General features: G+C 40.0%; 1 protein-coding gene across 2 annotated transcripts in view; it reads right to left on the bottom strand.

Annotated features, from left to right (window-relative positions):
- Positions 1-17,460, bottom strand: part of PTPN1 (protein tyrosine phosphatase non-receptor type 1) — a 61,842-nt gene that overhangs the window by 16,884 nt on the left and 27,498 nt on the right. For both annotated transcript variants that reach the window (XM_033094642.1, XM_033094641.1), the window contains exons 2-3: positions 4,782-4,872; positions 1,839-1,939 (exon numbers count right to left, since the gene is read on the bottom strand). In XM_033094642.1, the coding sequence (XP_032950533.1) occupies positions 1,839-1,939; positions 4,782-4,872 (192 nt within the window). The remainder of the gene's footprint in view (positions 1-1,838; positions 1,940-4,781; positions 4,873-17,460) is intronic.

The raw sequence follows: 17,460 nt of genomic DNA on the forward strand, positions 1-17,460 counted from the left end.
TCATCCTCTGAGCTGGGCACAAGGACCCCGGCGTATCACTGGGTCTTCCACAGCTGCAGCCTCTGTGGCTCTCATCAGTTGCTAGCCTGTCGCCTTCCCTACCCAACATCACCCCCGTTTTGAATGGGTCTGAGGGATTCAAAATCACGTAAGGTCTGAAAGGATACACACCAAACTCAGCCAATCCTTCATGAAGGAGGTGAAGGTGGGCACTTCGGACGTTATTTTCTACACTTCTATATCTCTGGGTTGTTTTTTTTTTAAATAATAAGACTATAGACGTATATTATTTGTATAATGAATGGAAATGAAAAATGGGCAAGATTTTCTTGGCTCCGTGGCTTGGGAAATGTTTCAGTTATACTATCCGGGGGTGCAACTTCGGGGTTAGGCTGCTTTAATCCCTTTTGTAAATCCCAGGGCAAAGGGAGACCATGTCAGCAGCTACATATCTATCCATGGTACCACCTGACAAAACAGACAGAACTTCAGATGTGCCAAGTAACTGCTAGGGCATGGGTGCAAAAGTTTCCATGGTGATTTCCTAATGCTATATTTGACTTCATACACCCTATCTGTCTTTGCTTTGGGCTTCCTGACCCCACACCAAAGTTGAATGGCTGAAATCAGGAAGTAAGACTTGAATTCTAAAAAGAGAAGTTCCCACGAAGCCACTTTGGCCTCCGCCTCTTCCCACCAGCTTGCCACCACCAGGGATCTCCCTCCTCGTCACCGGCTCCAGCCTCTCCAACCACCCCAGACGTGCTGGGGGGACCATGAGCTGAGAGCCTGGTAAAGGCCCGCTCCCTACTCATACACCTAGAACTTACTTAGCAGCACCCCCAGAAGCGAACACTGCGTGGCTGACGGCCCATACACTGGCTGGGAGGCATCTTGGGTTGGTTTTGGTCATGGACAGAGAGGAACTGGGCCAGAATGAAAAGGGGCAGGAAGAGGGACCGCGGCAAACATGCCCTCATCTAGCTTCCTGACCCAAAGCAGCCCTAGCACTTTCTGACTTCACCATCATTTTCGTTGCCAAATATTAGGCAGAATTATGTTCAAAATCGCCCTATAACCAAAAGCCATACATAAGATGGACAAAGTGATATGGAATGAGAAAACAAAAATTATTATTAAAAAAAGAGAGGCACTTAGACTGATTAGACCATTTATGGGTAACAGATTATGATTTGAGAAAATTAACCAAAAAGAAATTTCTTTATCCCCATTCCCAGATACCCATTGTTTTGGGTCATATACCAGTAAGTGTTTCACAAGAAGGTCAATTATTAAACCACCTTTATGATTTTTTTCCATAAAGATGCCAAAAACCAATGGGAATTTTAAGTGATTTTGCATGCTTGTTCACGTAATCTAATGATTTTTTTTTCCTGAAGAATGAGGCCCATGCCAAGGAATTCTGAATGGGTATCTAGACAAAGGCTCCTGGTCTCCTGCTAACCCTCTCAGATTTCCTAAAGAAGCACCCAGTGCTCTCAGGCAAATACTTAGGGAATCAGTAGAAGCACAGGCTCTTCTCTAGCCACGGATCTGCTGCCTCTGTCCACAGACCATAGGCAATGCTGCCATTTTAATGCTGTTTCTCATAACCTAGCAATATTGTACTTCCCAGAAAAGATTAGTGTTACAACCCAACGGAATCTCTGAAGGAGGATTTTCCCCTACCTTGCTTTTATGGGTTATTTAAAGCCTGACCTTCTAAAGGATGTGGCAGATTTTATTTGAGGTGTAGGTAACAGCACTCGTAAACGCTTAAATTGTCATCAAGTAAGGCAAAAACCATTAGAAAAAATTTCAGACAATCCTGGGTTTACCTGGGTAAGAATGTAACTTCTTTGGGCTTCTTCCATTTTTATCAAACTAGCATTGATATAGTCATTATCTTCTTGATGTAGTTTAATCCGACTGTGGTCAACTGAAAGGCAAACCAGAACTCAGAGGTTAATTCTGGAGGACCAAGTGTCTAAAAAGGCAGTGCACCCCATAGGGAAAGCAAAGAAGGTGAGTTGGTGGCATTGAGGGCGTTCCAACTGGCTGACGCTGTGCTTTTGTAACTGAGATTAGTCATTAATATGGGGATGACTAGTACTTTCAGAAAGATTTTTGAAGTGTCTGAAACTTAACGCTAAATAGCAACAGAGATAAACTACACTAAAACATGATTCCGTCCTATTTGGGAAATCTGTTCTTAAGTCATATCTTCCTATGACACTTTTTACTGCCCTCACAACTTAACTTGGTACGCTGCGGGAGAGGGGGTATCAAGAGATCTGTTCTTTGATGCCTAATATATACTTTTATAGGGTAAGATTTATGAGCACACCCAACTTACCCTTTAAAGGTCTGAAGATTAAATGACCTAACTAAGTATACAACAGTGTGAAAAGTCACACCTTGAATTTCTTTGCACAGTTTTTTAAAAAGTTCAAGTATAACATATTTAAATGATTCTAAATCTTTCAAAGTCACAACCTGTCATGATCAAAGACATTGAAAAGAGAGTTTAACTGGAAAAAATAAGCTTTGAATCCAAAACACTGAAAGTATATTAAATATAACTTTCAGAATAGTTTTTAAAAATAAACACTCCTTTGGAAGTTCCGCCCAGGTTACTGAAAAAGCATGGCCACTTTGTTTTCTTTTTACCATGACTTTGTCACAAAAGCAATGGTTCCCTGACGGCCACTTTCCTTATCCTGCTAGTGCAACTAATAAGAGCAGGTGAATGTTTTTATTTTGGTACAACACAAGGGATGGTGCACTCTGATGACGACCCATAAACGGTATCTTCTCTCCTGCTCCAATGGGAAAGGAGAGGTTAATGGGGATAAGAGATTTGGGGCTTTTTGTTCTAAAGGATTCCAAAGAGATGTTTTTGAAAATTAGCTACTGTTTGGAATATGGTTTCTCATTGTGGAAGGTTCATACAAACTGAAACACTTGGGTACTATTTAAATGGGTCACAGAGATAAAAGATCTCAAAAAAATTATGTGACTGGCATTGGTGGGTTATGAGCGTGGGTCAAACGCACTGGGTGACCTTGGGGCTTGGGGAAACGATTCCTCCTGGGAGCACTGGGTTTTCACTTGCCAAATGGATAACAAGATCCCCATCTACTTGCATCATTCTCCCATTACTCCTATAACCTAAAAAGCAAATTACTTTTTTCTACTGGGAAGTGGAGGTAGGGGAGAAAAGAAAAATATAAGGAGTGAGATTAAGGGCGAAAATTTTGGGAATGTTTCCCTGGAAAAATATTTTAAATGCTTATTTTCCCTCTAAAACTGGTTCATAAAACCATAGAAAACATAGAACTGAGCAAAGATGTAGAAAAGGAATATTGAAGACAACATTAGTACCTCATTCAGAGCAAGTACAGCAAAAGCTAGAGACCAAGGGTCTGGCACTGGTGAAAAATGTGAACAGTGATTGCTCTTTGAAGCTCAAGGCAGCTGGCCAGATCTCACAGCAAATCACCCGAGGAGAGGTTCTTATAAAAAATAAAACCTCCGAGGTGCCACAGCCTAGACAGGCTAACTCAGAGTGTCAGGTATGGGGGCACAATCATGTGTCGCTTGACAACGTAGAATTGCACGTCAGATATTCCGGGTATGCGTCTGAAGTTAACGACCATCTCCGCCACCACCGACATTTATGAGAGACACACTGGGCTAAGTGTCTAATGTTATTTTACTTCATCTTACACAATTCTACGAGATCAATGTGACTCCTGTTTTATTGAAGGTCAGAGAACAACTTGCCCAAAGCCACACAGCTGTCAGTGGCAGGCTGCTCTGTCCCAATCCAGGACCAGTTCTACTCCTCTCCCAGGAAGCCGGGCACTGCTGACTCTCCTGCAGAGAGCACCGAAAGCCACCACCCACAGCCATGGCGCAGTGTGCTTTAGGAGGGAGGCAGGAAGTGGCTGCTTGAGGGATGCCCCACAGAACCTATGTCCCTAGCAGAGAACACTGCCATAGGAGAGGTTGGCAGCTGTAACCCAACCCTCCCTGACTGACAAGGTCTAAAAACCCTGCAGGTTGAGTCAAAAGGCTTCTGTGGCCTTGAGGAGACGGCAAAGTTCATGTGCTTTACTCAGTTCCAGCGTTTCTTGCTTCACAGACATTCTAACACGTTGACTTATTTACTTTCAAGATATCAGTAGGTTGAGAGCCAAGTACTCCGAAGGCAGAGGAGGCTGCCAGAGGCCAGCAGGCACGTTGCAAGCTAATGGCAGGAAAGAGCTAGAAATGTGATGATGGCGGCAGGGTGTGAAGTGGGCAGAACTCCACAAGCGCGCTGACCTGTGTCTTCAGGAGGGCGTGAACAGCTCCCACCCCTCAATGCTGTGGCAGGGCATCATTACAGTTCAATATAATGCTTGGGGTCTAATAATACCGCTGCTGAGTCATCCAGAAAAGGTTATATTATGCCTGCTACACTCTGCTTCAGCTGGTAGGAAAATGATTCATCAGAAAAATTGTCAAAGCTAAAAAAAGTGCTTTGAACTTAGCTGAATTTTCCAGAAACTGAAACCTTACCCCTTCTACAACGGTAGAAAAATGAACCATTACTATAAGTCTCCAATGCCTTTATAATAGGAAACAATCAAGTCATAAATCGCTATTGCTACTGATTTATTCCCAAACCCCGGGGCCACAGGAGTCTTGACTGAGAGGCCCTGCAGCTGAGGAAGAGCCCATGCAATGGAAGCAGGGAGACCAGTGAGACCAGTAATGGCGATGTGAATACTTACAGGGACTGACATCTCTGTACCTGTTTCGGTTTTTGTTCTTGGGAAGCTTGGCCACTCTACATGGGAAGTCACTGGCTTCGTGTCGGATATCCTACAAAAAAAGGATAAAGAGTTGTCTTTTGAAATCTCTGGTATCAGGAATTCACCCGGACATTTAACCAAACATGGGCTACGTGCCAGGCATAGGAAGACCCACTGCAGAAACACATCAAAGAGAGCCAGGCAGTGTGGGAAACTCAAGGTGATAATTCAGAGGCATGTCCAAGGTCATGAGAGAAAAACAGAAGAGCAACAACCCTATGTCTGGGGTAGGAGGAAGTGGTGTGGGGCTGGGAACTGGGATATGCGGAAGAGGCCAGGGACACAGCACGGGGTGTGGCATTCCAGTCAGGAACACCCCGGAACACCCGGCACAGCAAAGGCATGGGGGCTAGAGTGCACATTTTTGTTTTTGCTTTTTAATTTTTATTGGGGAATATTAGGGAACAGTGTGTTACTCCAGGGCCCATCAGCTCCAAGTCGTTGTCCTTCAATCTAATTGTGGAGGGCACGGCTCAGTTCCAAGTCCAGTTGCCATTTTCAATCTTTAGTTGCAAGGGGCACAGCCCACCATCCCATGCGGGAATTGAACCGGTAACCTTGTTGAGCGCTCACGCTCTAACCAACTGAGCCACCCGGCCGCCCTAAAGTTCACATCTTATGCAAGTGACAGGAGTGGGCTGGTGGGGAGGGATGACAGATGGCTGGCGCACACAGGTGCGTAGGCCAGATCTTGGAGAGCCCGGAATGTCAGGCCTGGGAGTTCCATCTGTAACCTTTTATAAAACTACAGTAAGAACAGATAAAATGCACTTTTACGCTAATAACTACCCAACTGCTTTCTTAGGAGATGATAAAAAATCCCATTACACTAAACTGTCAGAAAGAGGAAGTGCCTGGATTAACAGAAAACCTGAATTACGCCTCCTGCTAGACTGATTATATATATCTAATTTTGTCCCCCTAAAATACCACTAAATCACATAAAAATTATTTCTTTTAATTTGTTGATTATTAAAAGACAAACCCACACAATAATATGAAAGCACTTAATGACACCAAACTGTACACCGAGAAATGGTTACAATGGTAACTTTTTTATGTATATTTTACTACCATTAAAAAAAAAAAAGGCAAACTGCACAAGGGGAGAACAGGAGAGAAGACAACAACAACCAAACTTTGGAAGCTGGCATCATACTGATTAGTAGTTGGCAAGACTGAGATTGCTAACTACCCTGATTTCCACCATAGAATCCTTGGAAGGCTCAGGCAGTGCTGCCTTTCTGGAAGTCGGGGGTGGGGGTGGGTGGGATTCGCTGCAGGGGATGGGGTGGAACTGTCTGAGAGGAGCTGGATCTCCACCCCCTCCCCCCACTACCCTCCTTCCTGCTGCTGAGTGACTGCCACCTCACGCCCCAGCAGAAACCTGGAGATTTTCTGGAAAACATAAATCAGGAGGCAGAGTGTTCTCTAGATGATCTGAGCAGACAAGAAGAAAGACCTAAAGATATTATCATCAGGATGTGCAACTGACAAGCCACCTAGAGGCCCCGTAGCCAGATCAGCAGTAACAAGCCTCTTACACCTGCTCAGAGCTCTCAGTCTGCCTTCTAAGTTCCTAGTCTTCATCACGTGCAGACAACCACTGGTTACAAACGGATTTGTAAGACAAAAAAAAAAAAAAAACAAAAACATGGAGGAAATAAACTGCAGAAAAAAAGAAAGCTTTAAAAATGTATATTAATATATTCAGAAAGATAAGATATTGTAACCATGAATTAAGAACAGGATGTTACATAAAATAAACAAAAATGTCACCTGGAACTTAGAAACAAGATAGCAGAAATGATAAGCTTAATTGAAGAGTCAGAAGATAAACGTAGAAGAAATCCTCCCAGAAAGTAAAGCCAAAAAAAAAAAAAAAAAAAACCACCCCAAAACAACCACAATAGAAAATTAGGCAAAACAAAATACAAGGAAAGAAAACATCAAAAAATAGTTCAAGGAAATCTTCCAGACCCATCAAGTGCTCATCATAACGATAAAAACAGACCATACTAAGCACATTAATTTGCAATTCCCGAATCCTGCAAAGAGAAAATTCTATAGGTTCCCAAGAAGAAAAAATAGATGACTTTCAAAGGACAAGGTGATCGGAATGGCTTCTGACTTTGCCAGAACACTGAAAGCTAGACGGCAATGGGGCAATGCCTTTAAAATTCTGCAGATAAAGGATTTTCAACCTAGAATTCTATATCCAGCCTAGTAATCACTGAGTGAGAAGGGGCAATAAAAACATTTCCAGATATGCAAGGTCTCAAAAACATGTTCCCTTTTCTCAGCAATCCACTGCAGCATGTCTTCTCCTTGAGGGTTCTTAAGAAATAAACCAAAAGAGAGAAAAACATACAACAGGAAAAAAAAATTTGACACATGAGCAAAGGCAAAGGGAATTTCCACAAAAACTGTGAAAGGAGGAGGAGCTCCCAGGATGACAACTATGTACAGACCTAGGAGGAAAGCAGGCCAGAACACAGCAGAATGATTCAAGAGACAGATGTGTCGACAACATGCCTCTGTCTGTGTACCAACTGCGAAAGAACCAGAGAAAGTGCAAGAAGACCTGACATCCAGGAATAGGGAATCCAATTGAGAAGAAAAGCAAAGGAAGTGTTAAGATCACAGCTCTGCGTGCCAGGCCTAGCAACCAGCCCACCCAGAGGGGACAGGGATGGTCTCCAGTAGGGAAGTCTACAAGGAAAGAAACCGAAACCTGAAACCAACAAATCACCTGAAATCACTCCGTGCAATACAGCAGCCACTAGTCGTGGTTGCTGAAACACTCGAGACCTGACCAGTCTGTAAAGAGATGTTGTGTAAAGTGTAAAAATACACTTTGGATGCTAATGAGTTAGTACTAAAAAAAGAAAATAAAATACCTCAAATATTTTAAATATTATTTGCTAAAATAACATGTTGAACATATTGGGTTAAGGAAACTACATTATTAATTTTGTCTGGTTCTTTTAACCCTTTTTGCTGTGGCTACCAGGAAGTGTAAAATTAGATACGACGGTTGCATTGTATTTCCATCGGATAGTGCTGAGTGACCTTGTGGAAATTGTTCTGAGAGGCTACTAGAAGGTATGGGAAGAATTAGCAATAAGTAAAAAGAAAACTGCAAAGGAAAAAAGCAAGGCACTTCTACCTATAGGAAAAATGGGAGGGGAGGCAAAAGGGAGGAAAAGCAGGAGACGGCTATTTAAGAAAACGAAATTTAGCTTAGTAAAGGTCTAAATTAATGAATCAAAGGATAAGCATGTTCCTTAGAAATATGGGTATATGTACAAGCTAGAATCGTAGCTCTAAGAGTTGAAAATGGCCATTGTGAGAAGAAAACACTGGAGGAATGGTCTTCTGTGTGGGCAAGCCAATAACTGGATTTTATTATAAACCTATTATGGTACTATTTAACTTCTTAAGCCATGTGCATATTCAACTTGGGTTAAGAAAGAATGCCCACATTCTGCTGTTCTACTTATTTAAAACACTGCAAAGTGGCAGGGAGGAGTTTTTGATTCACACGAAAGGTAAGCCAATAATTTAAAAGCATGATAATAGATTAGAAACCTACCTGAGATTAAACCAACGAATCCAGAAGTAACACACATACACACACACACACACACACACACACACACACACACACACACTCATTTATGGATAAGGTTAAGCTTCCAGGGAAATGCTCCAGAGCACAGAAAAATAACTTGAAAGAATAAAAATCTAAGTCTTAAATTTGTTGTTCTATATATTATTATTTGGAAGCATTTAGCAATAGGTACCAATTCTGCCTTGTGGGGTGAAACAATCAGGTTAGTCCAGATGGTATGGCTGGATAAAGGTGGAAGAAATAATTAATATCGATCAATCACTGAATACTCTGAGTTAATAAGGGCCAAAATATCAACTGTAGTGTGCAATTGACTTTATTCAGACAAGATTATTAATACGTACTTTTTTGGTAGTAAAGAGAGAGAGCGAAACTTGGATATGTCATTTGATAAAGGGAAAAATAAGAGGTATTTGAATAATAGTTTTTTAAAAACAGGTTTTCAAATTAAGATGTACTTACTCATAGAGTAAAATGCATGGATCTTAAGTGTATAGTTCAGTAAGTTTCTCTAACCAACTTTGAAGTATAATTTACAAACAATAAAATATACCCATTTAAATGCTTCTCTACTTTAGAATGGCATATGGGAAATATATGCATGCTCTGAATACAAGTATTTATATTTCATTTCATAAAATAAAATGCCAGAATTATAGTCTTAAAATTGAGGCGTGATAAAGTACCTTTAAAATTAAAGATAATTGCCAGTAGTTGTTTAGAAACTGAGCAGACTACTGAACCATAAAACTATACAGATCACAAGCTTTCTGTATTCAAAAACTGCATGAAAGGTAGGCTAACTTTCCAACAGCTAGAGAAAAAGCAGATTACTCACTAACGAACAAGTGTGAGGTGACTTCCATGCCAAGAGTAAAATATCCCTAGAAGATCTTTTATTACGCTGATCTAGGATTAAATAATCCACTAAGTATATATAATTCCCACAAAGAGAAAATAAAAGAAAATGAAGGCCTTTAAATAAAGCTAATGATGAGAAGACGAACAGTGGGTCAATTTAGGAGCCAAGCCAAAAAGGAAATAATAAACTTGCCATGAAACAGGTTCCCAGAAATATGCCCTAAATGAAAACACTGAGTATTTCTAGAATCATTCAAAGCGTACCTCAGTGTTTCAGGAATGCCATGGCAGTAATTTAACAAGGTAACAGATGATTTCCCAATGAATACATGGGCATATCATACTTACAAAGCTCTGGAAACAGAATGAATTAATGCCCAGAGTGATTCAATTTCTGTAGTTATTCAGGAAAGCTCATTATCCATTATTCAAATACCTCCCAAATCCAATTAGGCAAAAAGCCAAACTTGGGTGAAAAGCTGACAATTTGTGATGAGACTTCTGTTTTTCTTGAAAACACAGAGGCACAAAAGCCAGTCCAGCCTTGCAGAAATATTTTCATGTTTACAGTAAGCACTTCATTAAGTTAAATGTAGCAATTTTGATTTGAACACGCTTTTTAGTCTCACAATTGGGTGAATGTCTTTTTATTGGTTCTGTGATAAAATGCACTGTTCATTTTCAAACCATTTGACCTGTGACAGGTAGAGACAGCATACCTCATCCCTTCAACAGCTGGACTCTGATAAGCATGGCCTGGACTCTCACCTCTCTAGCCCCTCCTCGCTGAGGCCCACGCCCAGAGTAGACACTCAGCCTAATTTTGTTGACCGAATGGCTCCCAAAGCTCGGAGTCCTTAATTTCATACCAATATACTTCAGTTTATGGAATAGAAATGTCCCTGAAAGGGAATATGTTTAAGCAAATGTCTGATCCAATCCTATTTTCTTGTTACAATTACTTACTTGTTACAAACTGAGAGTTATTGCAATAATAATAACTATATTGTTTTGCTTTGCAATTGGGTCATAAGGCCTCCTGACAAGACAGCACCAAAACAGTTACTACAACATGGACTCAAAGAAGAAAGGTTTATATTTTAATAGTTCTGACAGTGATATGTTTTAAAAGTCCCGAGGAAGAAAGAACTCCAGTGATACCGTTTATTTGCAAGGCCTACAGTGAATCCCTTACCACCTTCAACATCTCCTATGCTGCCCCACCCCCCACTTTACAAATGGACACCTAATTTGATTGTTCAAGCTGTTACCTAGTACTTTATGGAAGCTACTGGCTCTCAGAAATGGACCGAGTGAGCTAGACTGAAGGGAAATGCAGAAGTACAGTGAAGGCAATAATTTAAAATGCAGTAAGTGAACACACAGGGTGTACATTTCCTGGAACTCCTGCAGTAGTTGCCACCGAATAGGGAGATATATATAGAAACGGGTGTGTGTCTGTGGCTGGTCTAAATATTTAGAAACCAAATCTTCAAAATAATGTGTGCTGAACAAATTTTGTTAATCATAAATCTCATTATAAAGAGAGCATGAAATTTCTGTATAACCAAGTGTTCTCTGAGGAATATACAAATCCTCAAAGTCAGAGGTTAAATGTCTTTCAAGTTGAAGGCAACGCTGTATTTTTTATTTATGGACGTTACTGGAACAATATAATTTACTATAAAAACCTCAGGAAAATATTTGTATTATATTTATACATTTATATAATCAATATGTAAGAAATCATATACTCAATATTGTTAATTTTTAAGATAAACTACAATGATTAGATAATAAAGAAGAAAAACTTAAAATTTAACCAATAAAACAAGCTCGTTTTTGTTAAAATTTTTAAATGATAATGTACCGAATTTAAAAAGATGCCAAAAAGTAAACCAAGCACCTAAGAATCTCATGTGGTAGCTGAAAGAGACAGAGAGAGGAGGGAGGAAGGAACAAAATTAGTCAGCTTCTGAAAGGCAGCAGGATATACAATAATTACCCCGTCAGAGCTTGAGGAAGTGTTGGGTCATCTTGTACACTGGTCTGGGGCAAGGTTAAAAAAATAATGGAGTTACAAATCACTAACAGAACAATTATGTACATTTGGAAAATGACATGGAAAAAAGCATAATCTTTTTGCTTTACAAATTCCCCGCAAACGAGAGGCTGAGGGCAGGAATGGGAGGTATGAAATACCCTTCAGGAAGTTGGCAAGGGGAACATCTGGTGGAGACCGGGGGACCGATTTCACGCTTCCACATACACCCTCTCTAAACACAAAGCAATGGTCCATTAAGGATAGAGGCAAGCACAAAGGCACAGCTAGGCTCAAAAACAGAACAAGAACAAAAGAAAACAAAAGGCCTCCCTCCCACTCAAAATGATCTGCAAGCATGGATGGGAACAAAAAAAAAAACGTGAAGATAACTCGTTCTGAAAAAAAACACCCAACAAATCAGCTAGAAAAATAAATCCACTCCACATGAAATTTTTTGTATAGCCTGTTAGGCACTTTAAAGATACCTAAGTATATTTAAAATCAGAGATAACTAAAGGAATCACATATAAAAAAGATGTTTTGAACAAAAACAGGGAGAAATGAAACCAGAATAAGCAAATAAGAAAGAACAAATGAAAGATCTTGGAAATGAAATTGATGAATAAAAAAATAAAAATAAAAAAAAAACTCACCGGAGAGGGTGAACTCTACACTGACCACAAAGAATGAGTGAACTGAAAGCTACTGCAGAGGAATGCAACATGGAGAAAAAGGAAACATGAAGGAACAGAGGGCAGAGACCCCAGCACACACCTTAAAAATCAGTCAGTGCCCGGATTCATGAGAGTAAGGGTGAGGCTGCAGATAGTAAGGATAATGGATCTTCAAAATAAATTACAGTCTCTTTTGGCAGTTTAATAGAGCTTTACCATTGTCATTGACTAATTTTTAACAACTCTATGGTTATGCAGCTACTTTATGGAAGCTACTGGCTCTACTGAATCGTCAACAAAGAGGTCTAAACATTGCTTTTTCAAGTATCACTGACTTTAAACCTTATTTTTACAGTCCTTAACAGTACCTTTTTTAAAAAAAAAATATTTTTCTGTTAAATGTCATGAATTTCACCTTGGGCAGAAATCAATAGGCAGAAAATGAATCAGACTTACAGTAACTGATGTCAATAAAACATATTGGAACCAGTATCTTTTTAAATGCTGAGAACCACAAAACTATTCCTGTAAGAGAACAGTCTCGAAAATTGAATCTACTTTCACTTCTGTTTTGTTTACCTTCTGCTTTCCATACGGACAATTTAAGTACTTCAGGCCATGGGGTTCCGGCACTTTGCGGGAAGACAGTGAGTGGTCCAGGCGACTAAGGACACAAGCACCTGGCAAACATGTGAAAGTGGAAGGCTTACACCTTCCTTTACAGGGAATCCCACTGCCAACCACAGCTTCCTCCCTCCCTGGTTAATTTCCCTAAGCTCAGCGGTGGGGGGGGGGGAACCTTCGGCACCCACATGATATTCCTATCCTGAAATGACTGAGAACCATACTTATAAAACCGGTATACTTCTGTGCATAATTTAGAGTGTGAATGGGAGGAAAACAGAATATTATAATGAAACCAGCTTTGGTTAAGAATTTCTTTAATATGCCAACAGCAGAACAAGATTCTGTTACTATAACCAAAGGAAAGGTTTTTGCATTATTATTGTCAACCAAACGAGTTTTCTAAATACTTTGTAGATGTACTGTACTTTTCTGTACACCATTTGAGGGATTAGGGATGAAGGAGGAGGGCAGGACCAATGCCTAAAAGCATTATGAAGTAATAGTTCTTCAGTGAGGCAAAAAAACAAAAAAACAAAGGCAATTTGGGGAAGAGAAGCAGCAGGAGTCCGACCAAGCTCTTCCACAAGGCTTTCCAAAGAACTCTGTGTATATGGGTTAAGGAAGCAAGGTTTAGATTCAATGTATGAGTCCCTTCAATTCATCCAAATACATATTGAGCACTGACGACATGGCAGGCCCTGAGGATATGAAGATGAATGGGAAAGGCAGAAGTCCTGCCATCATGGAGCTTACCTTGGGGCACGGGGCTGGGGGACAGCCAGATAAATGGATGCTACACTCTCAGCTAGGTGCTGTCACCTGTAACTCTCACAAATACATCCATGACTATTCATCAAGGTTATAACAGTAAAACAGACGAACTAAAGCCCCCGGAAAAATGGACAACTCATCCACACCCCCTCCCCACCACCAGGGATCTGAACGCTCTTGGAAAGGCAGAACAAGTAGTGCAAAGCCCCAGTCAGTACCTGTGCCTGCATCTTCCTTTCTGCTCCGTCCTGCGGATTACATGACGGATTCTAGAACTGAAATGTGCCCAAGACCAATGGTACCAGGCTGTACCCCTAAAACTGCATGCACCATCCATCATGGGCGAATTAAAGATCACCTAGTCTACATGTAGGTTTCTTGTTTCTCATCTTTTTTTTTTTTTAGACCCAAACCCATGAATGACATGCAACTCACTGACAGAAAGCTAATTTAAAATGCTGCTATATAAACAGCAAAGGTCTTAAAAACTTTATGGCTTGAGGAAAAAAATATCTATGGGCCAATTTGCTGAGAGAGGACTTACTGACAAAAACTACAATCATCAGTTTAGTGGATGCTTCCTATTTACCATGCCAAGATATGCCCGTCTTATCATGAGGTTACAAGATTCAAAAACGCATGTGCGTCCATGGCCTCTGGTTTTCTATTTTTTCCACTAAGAAGTCATGCGATTCTCAGTTACTTGCAATTCCTGCTCAAGAAAGCATATCTGAATGCAGCAAGTACAAGTAACATCGTGGAAATGACTTTACTGCTGCTCTAATTTAGTTACTTTAATTTATTCATAACATTAGCACTGAACAATCGTTAACTCATGGCATATGAGACCTGCTCACAAGACATCTGGACAAGTGGCAACACTACAAGATGCCACCGGTACAGGCCAGGGGAGCCCTTAAGTGTTTTGGAGGTTCACGCTTGGTGTAAATTCTATGGGTTTTGACAAGTGCCTAAATGACATGTATCCACAGAATACTTCCACTGTCCTAAATCCTTCTGTGCTCTATTTGTCTCTCCTCCTCTCCCCTGCAAACCTCGGGCAACCTCTGATCTTGCTAGTCTGTGTAGTTTTGCCTTTCCCAAAATGTCATATAGTTGGAATCATATACATAGCCTTTGTCCACTTTGTTCTATTGGGCGGTCTGTCTTTTTCTTAATGGTACACTGTGTTCCTTATTTATTCTGGCACAAGTTTTTGGTGGTCATATACACTGTAAATCTCTTTCTCTGTATCAGTTGGCTTTTGCTGTGTAGCAAACCACCCCAAAACGTAGTGGCTTATAAACACCACCATGTTGATGATACTAGAGACTGGCTATTTGGGCTAGGCTTAGCAGGGGAGGTGTGTCTCTGTTCCATGTGATGTTAGCTGGGCTCGAACACGCATTTGTGGTCGGCTGACAGCCCCAGCGCCTCACTTACTCACCTGATACTTGGCTGGCTGTTGACAGGGTGATGGCAGTAATCAGGCCAGATGGTGCTCATTATCCAATAGGCTCGCCTAGGCGTGTTCACATAGTGGAGACTGCAGAATTCTCCAAAGCAGCAAGAGAGGGCAAGGCCCAGTATGCAAATACTTTTGCATGTCTTTGCTTGTGTCAGGGCACCGACATTCTATTGGCCAAAGCGAGTCACACAGCCAACGATGAATTCAAAAGCGATTCTTTCTTTACCTCTTGATGAAAGTCCCACTCAGAGAGCCAGGCAGATAGGGGCGGGAGGAATTTGGGGCTACTTCTGCAAACAACCTAATAGTAATGGTGTCTTTTAATGAAGAGATGTTCTTAATTTCAATATGTAGCTCAATTTATTAAGCTTTTTTGGGGTGTCTGGTTTAAGAAATATGTGCCCATTTCAACTTCAAAAATAATGTTGGAATAAAACATGCAGATGCCAATATGGCATTATGGGTCCCTCTAACAGCTGTTTCTGTGCACAGTTAGCACTTTAGTCAACAGGCCTAAACTTTAGCAGGCACGCCACGTCTGCCAGACAATGCACACATAATAGGATTTGTCTCTTTCTCTTCTATACCTACCAATCTTTGAGAATATTAGTGTTTTTCTTCCTCATATAAGCTCTTTACATATTATAAAGCCATCAGTTCTTTGTCTATGCTGGAAACCACTTTTCCAATTTGTTTGTACGTTAAAACATTTTTATGTAAGGGAAATTAAATTTAAGTGAGGAAGGATGATCATAAAACTGCCAATATTGTAACAATGCAGCTACTACTGTCTGTTTGCAGGCTTATGAGTGATTTTTACTTTCTTTGTTTTCCAATTTTTTTCTACAGTGAATATACATACCTGTGTAATAAAAAGTTTAAAAAGTAGTTTTAAATATTTATGTATTCAAACTATTGACATTTTCCTCTGCAATTTCCTTTATTCCTTCCAACAGTAGAAAGTCTTTTTTCCTCAGTATTCTTCCTCACTTTGTTTTTTAAAAATTTAATCTTAATCCATCTGGAGGTTGTTTTCTTTTTTTCCCCTACGTTTTTCAACTATGCCCATTATATTGCCTTTAAGTCTCAAGCATGCTAAGACTAGGTATTTCTTCTGGTTGAGTCAGCTTAGCAGTTCCCCTCCACACTCAGTGTAATCTTTGTGCTTGCATATTAAAGTAACTCAAATTGTGTATTACAGAGAGCACCTCCGCCCTCTCCCTAAATTCAAATAGTAACAAAATGCAGCTGCAGCTGATAATTCGAATTTCAGAATGAACAAATCACTATTTTCAGAGCCAGCTGAACCATTACAATTAGCTAGAGTTGGTGTGGGTTTTTTTTTTTAAAGATGATGCAGGCAACTATTTAGCAAATTGAAGATCAAGAGGGATGCAAGAGATTAAAATATAGAGAATTGAAAAAACCTACAACAGTATTTCTGTAGTTAAAATGAATACTGTTACTTTGTTCTTCTGTAAGGAAAGAAAGGGCAGGATGACTAGTACAAATTCCCGCCACCCCATTTTTATCTGGTATGTATTTTTATGTGTATAAACTCATAGTGAAACACAAGAAAAAATTTCAAACATTAAATTATTTCTGTTCACTGTGTTCATAAGAAGGTCTGCAAAAAACCCAAAACAAAACAAAAACAAAACAGTTTTCTCCATGTCACCTGACTTCTAATTTTCTAACTTCAGTTGAAACAAATTTTAAGTATATTTAATTAAAAAGCAGCATTAAGAGTAGTTACTTCAAATAATACCCAGCATAAAGTAGCAGAATCTGAACAAATTAAATGAGTACATCTCCCCACCACCTCGACATACTCAGTGAGATAGGATCTTTTTTCAAGGTTCTATCCCTTCCTCTCATCCAGTTACAAGCCTTGGACAACAAACAGCTACATGCTTTTTTGGTCATCTGCCTTCTTCGAGCTGAATGCATAAAAATCCATTTTCTGTACAATGGAAGGAGGCAGTAAACCTTTGCTAATAACATATGATCAATTTCTAGAAGCTTTTGAAGGCTGATGGATGCCAAATCCTTCCTCAAGAGGGTTTGCTCAATATCTCAACGCCACAAAACTATATAGGAACCAAAATCCATATACATACTGCTAGATACAGACCAGGGGTCATTATCATTACATAATAACCGAAGCTTTTGCAGAGGTAATAGCCTTTAAAGATATTACAATTAGCCAGATTCTCTTCCTCCCAAGCTCACAGAATGACATCTAAGTTGGACTAGAGGAGAATAAATCCCTAGAACTAAATGGAGCAAACATTTTTCAATAATCAGGATAAATAAAGAATTTTAGAAATGCTAAATCTAATGACATTTTCATGTGACAGCACTACATAAAATCGAAAAAAAAAATCACTATTCAGATGTTCGTTTTCCTACAGTACGGAAAAGCAATCTTCACAAGATTACTCACAGTAACCAGTATAAAATGTCAATGAGATATGTTCATTAGAGAACAGGACGGTTAAAAGTCCAGAACTGTAAAA

The sequence above is a fragment of the Rhinolophus ferrumequinum genome, chromosome 23, assembly GCF_004115265.2.
Source record: "Rhinolophus ferrumequinum isolate MPI-CBG mRhiFer1 chromosome 23, mRhiFer1_v1.p, whole genome shotgun sequence".
Lineage (NCBI taxonomy): Eukaryota > Metazoa > Chordata > Mammalia > Chiroptera > Rhinolophidae > Rhinolophus > Rhinolophus ferrumequinum.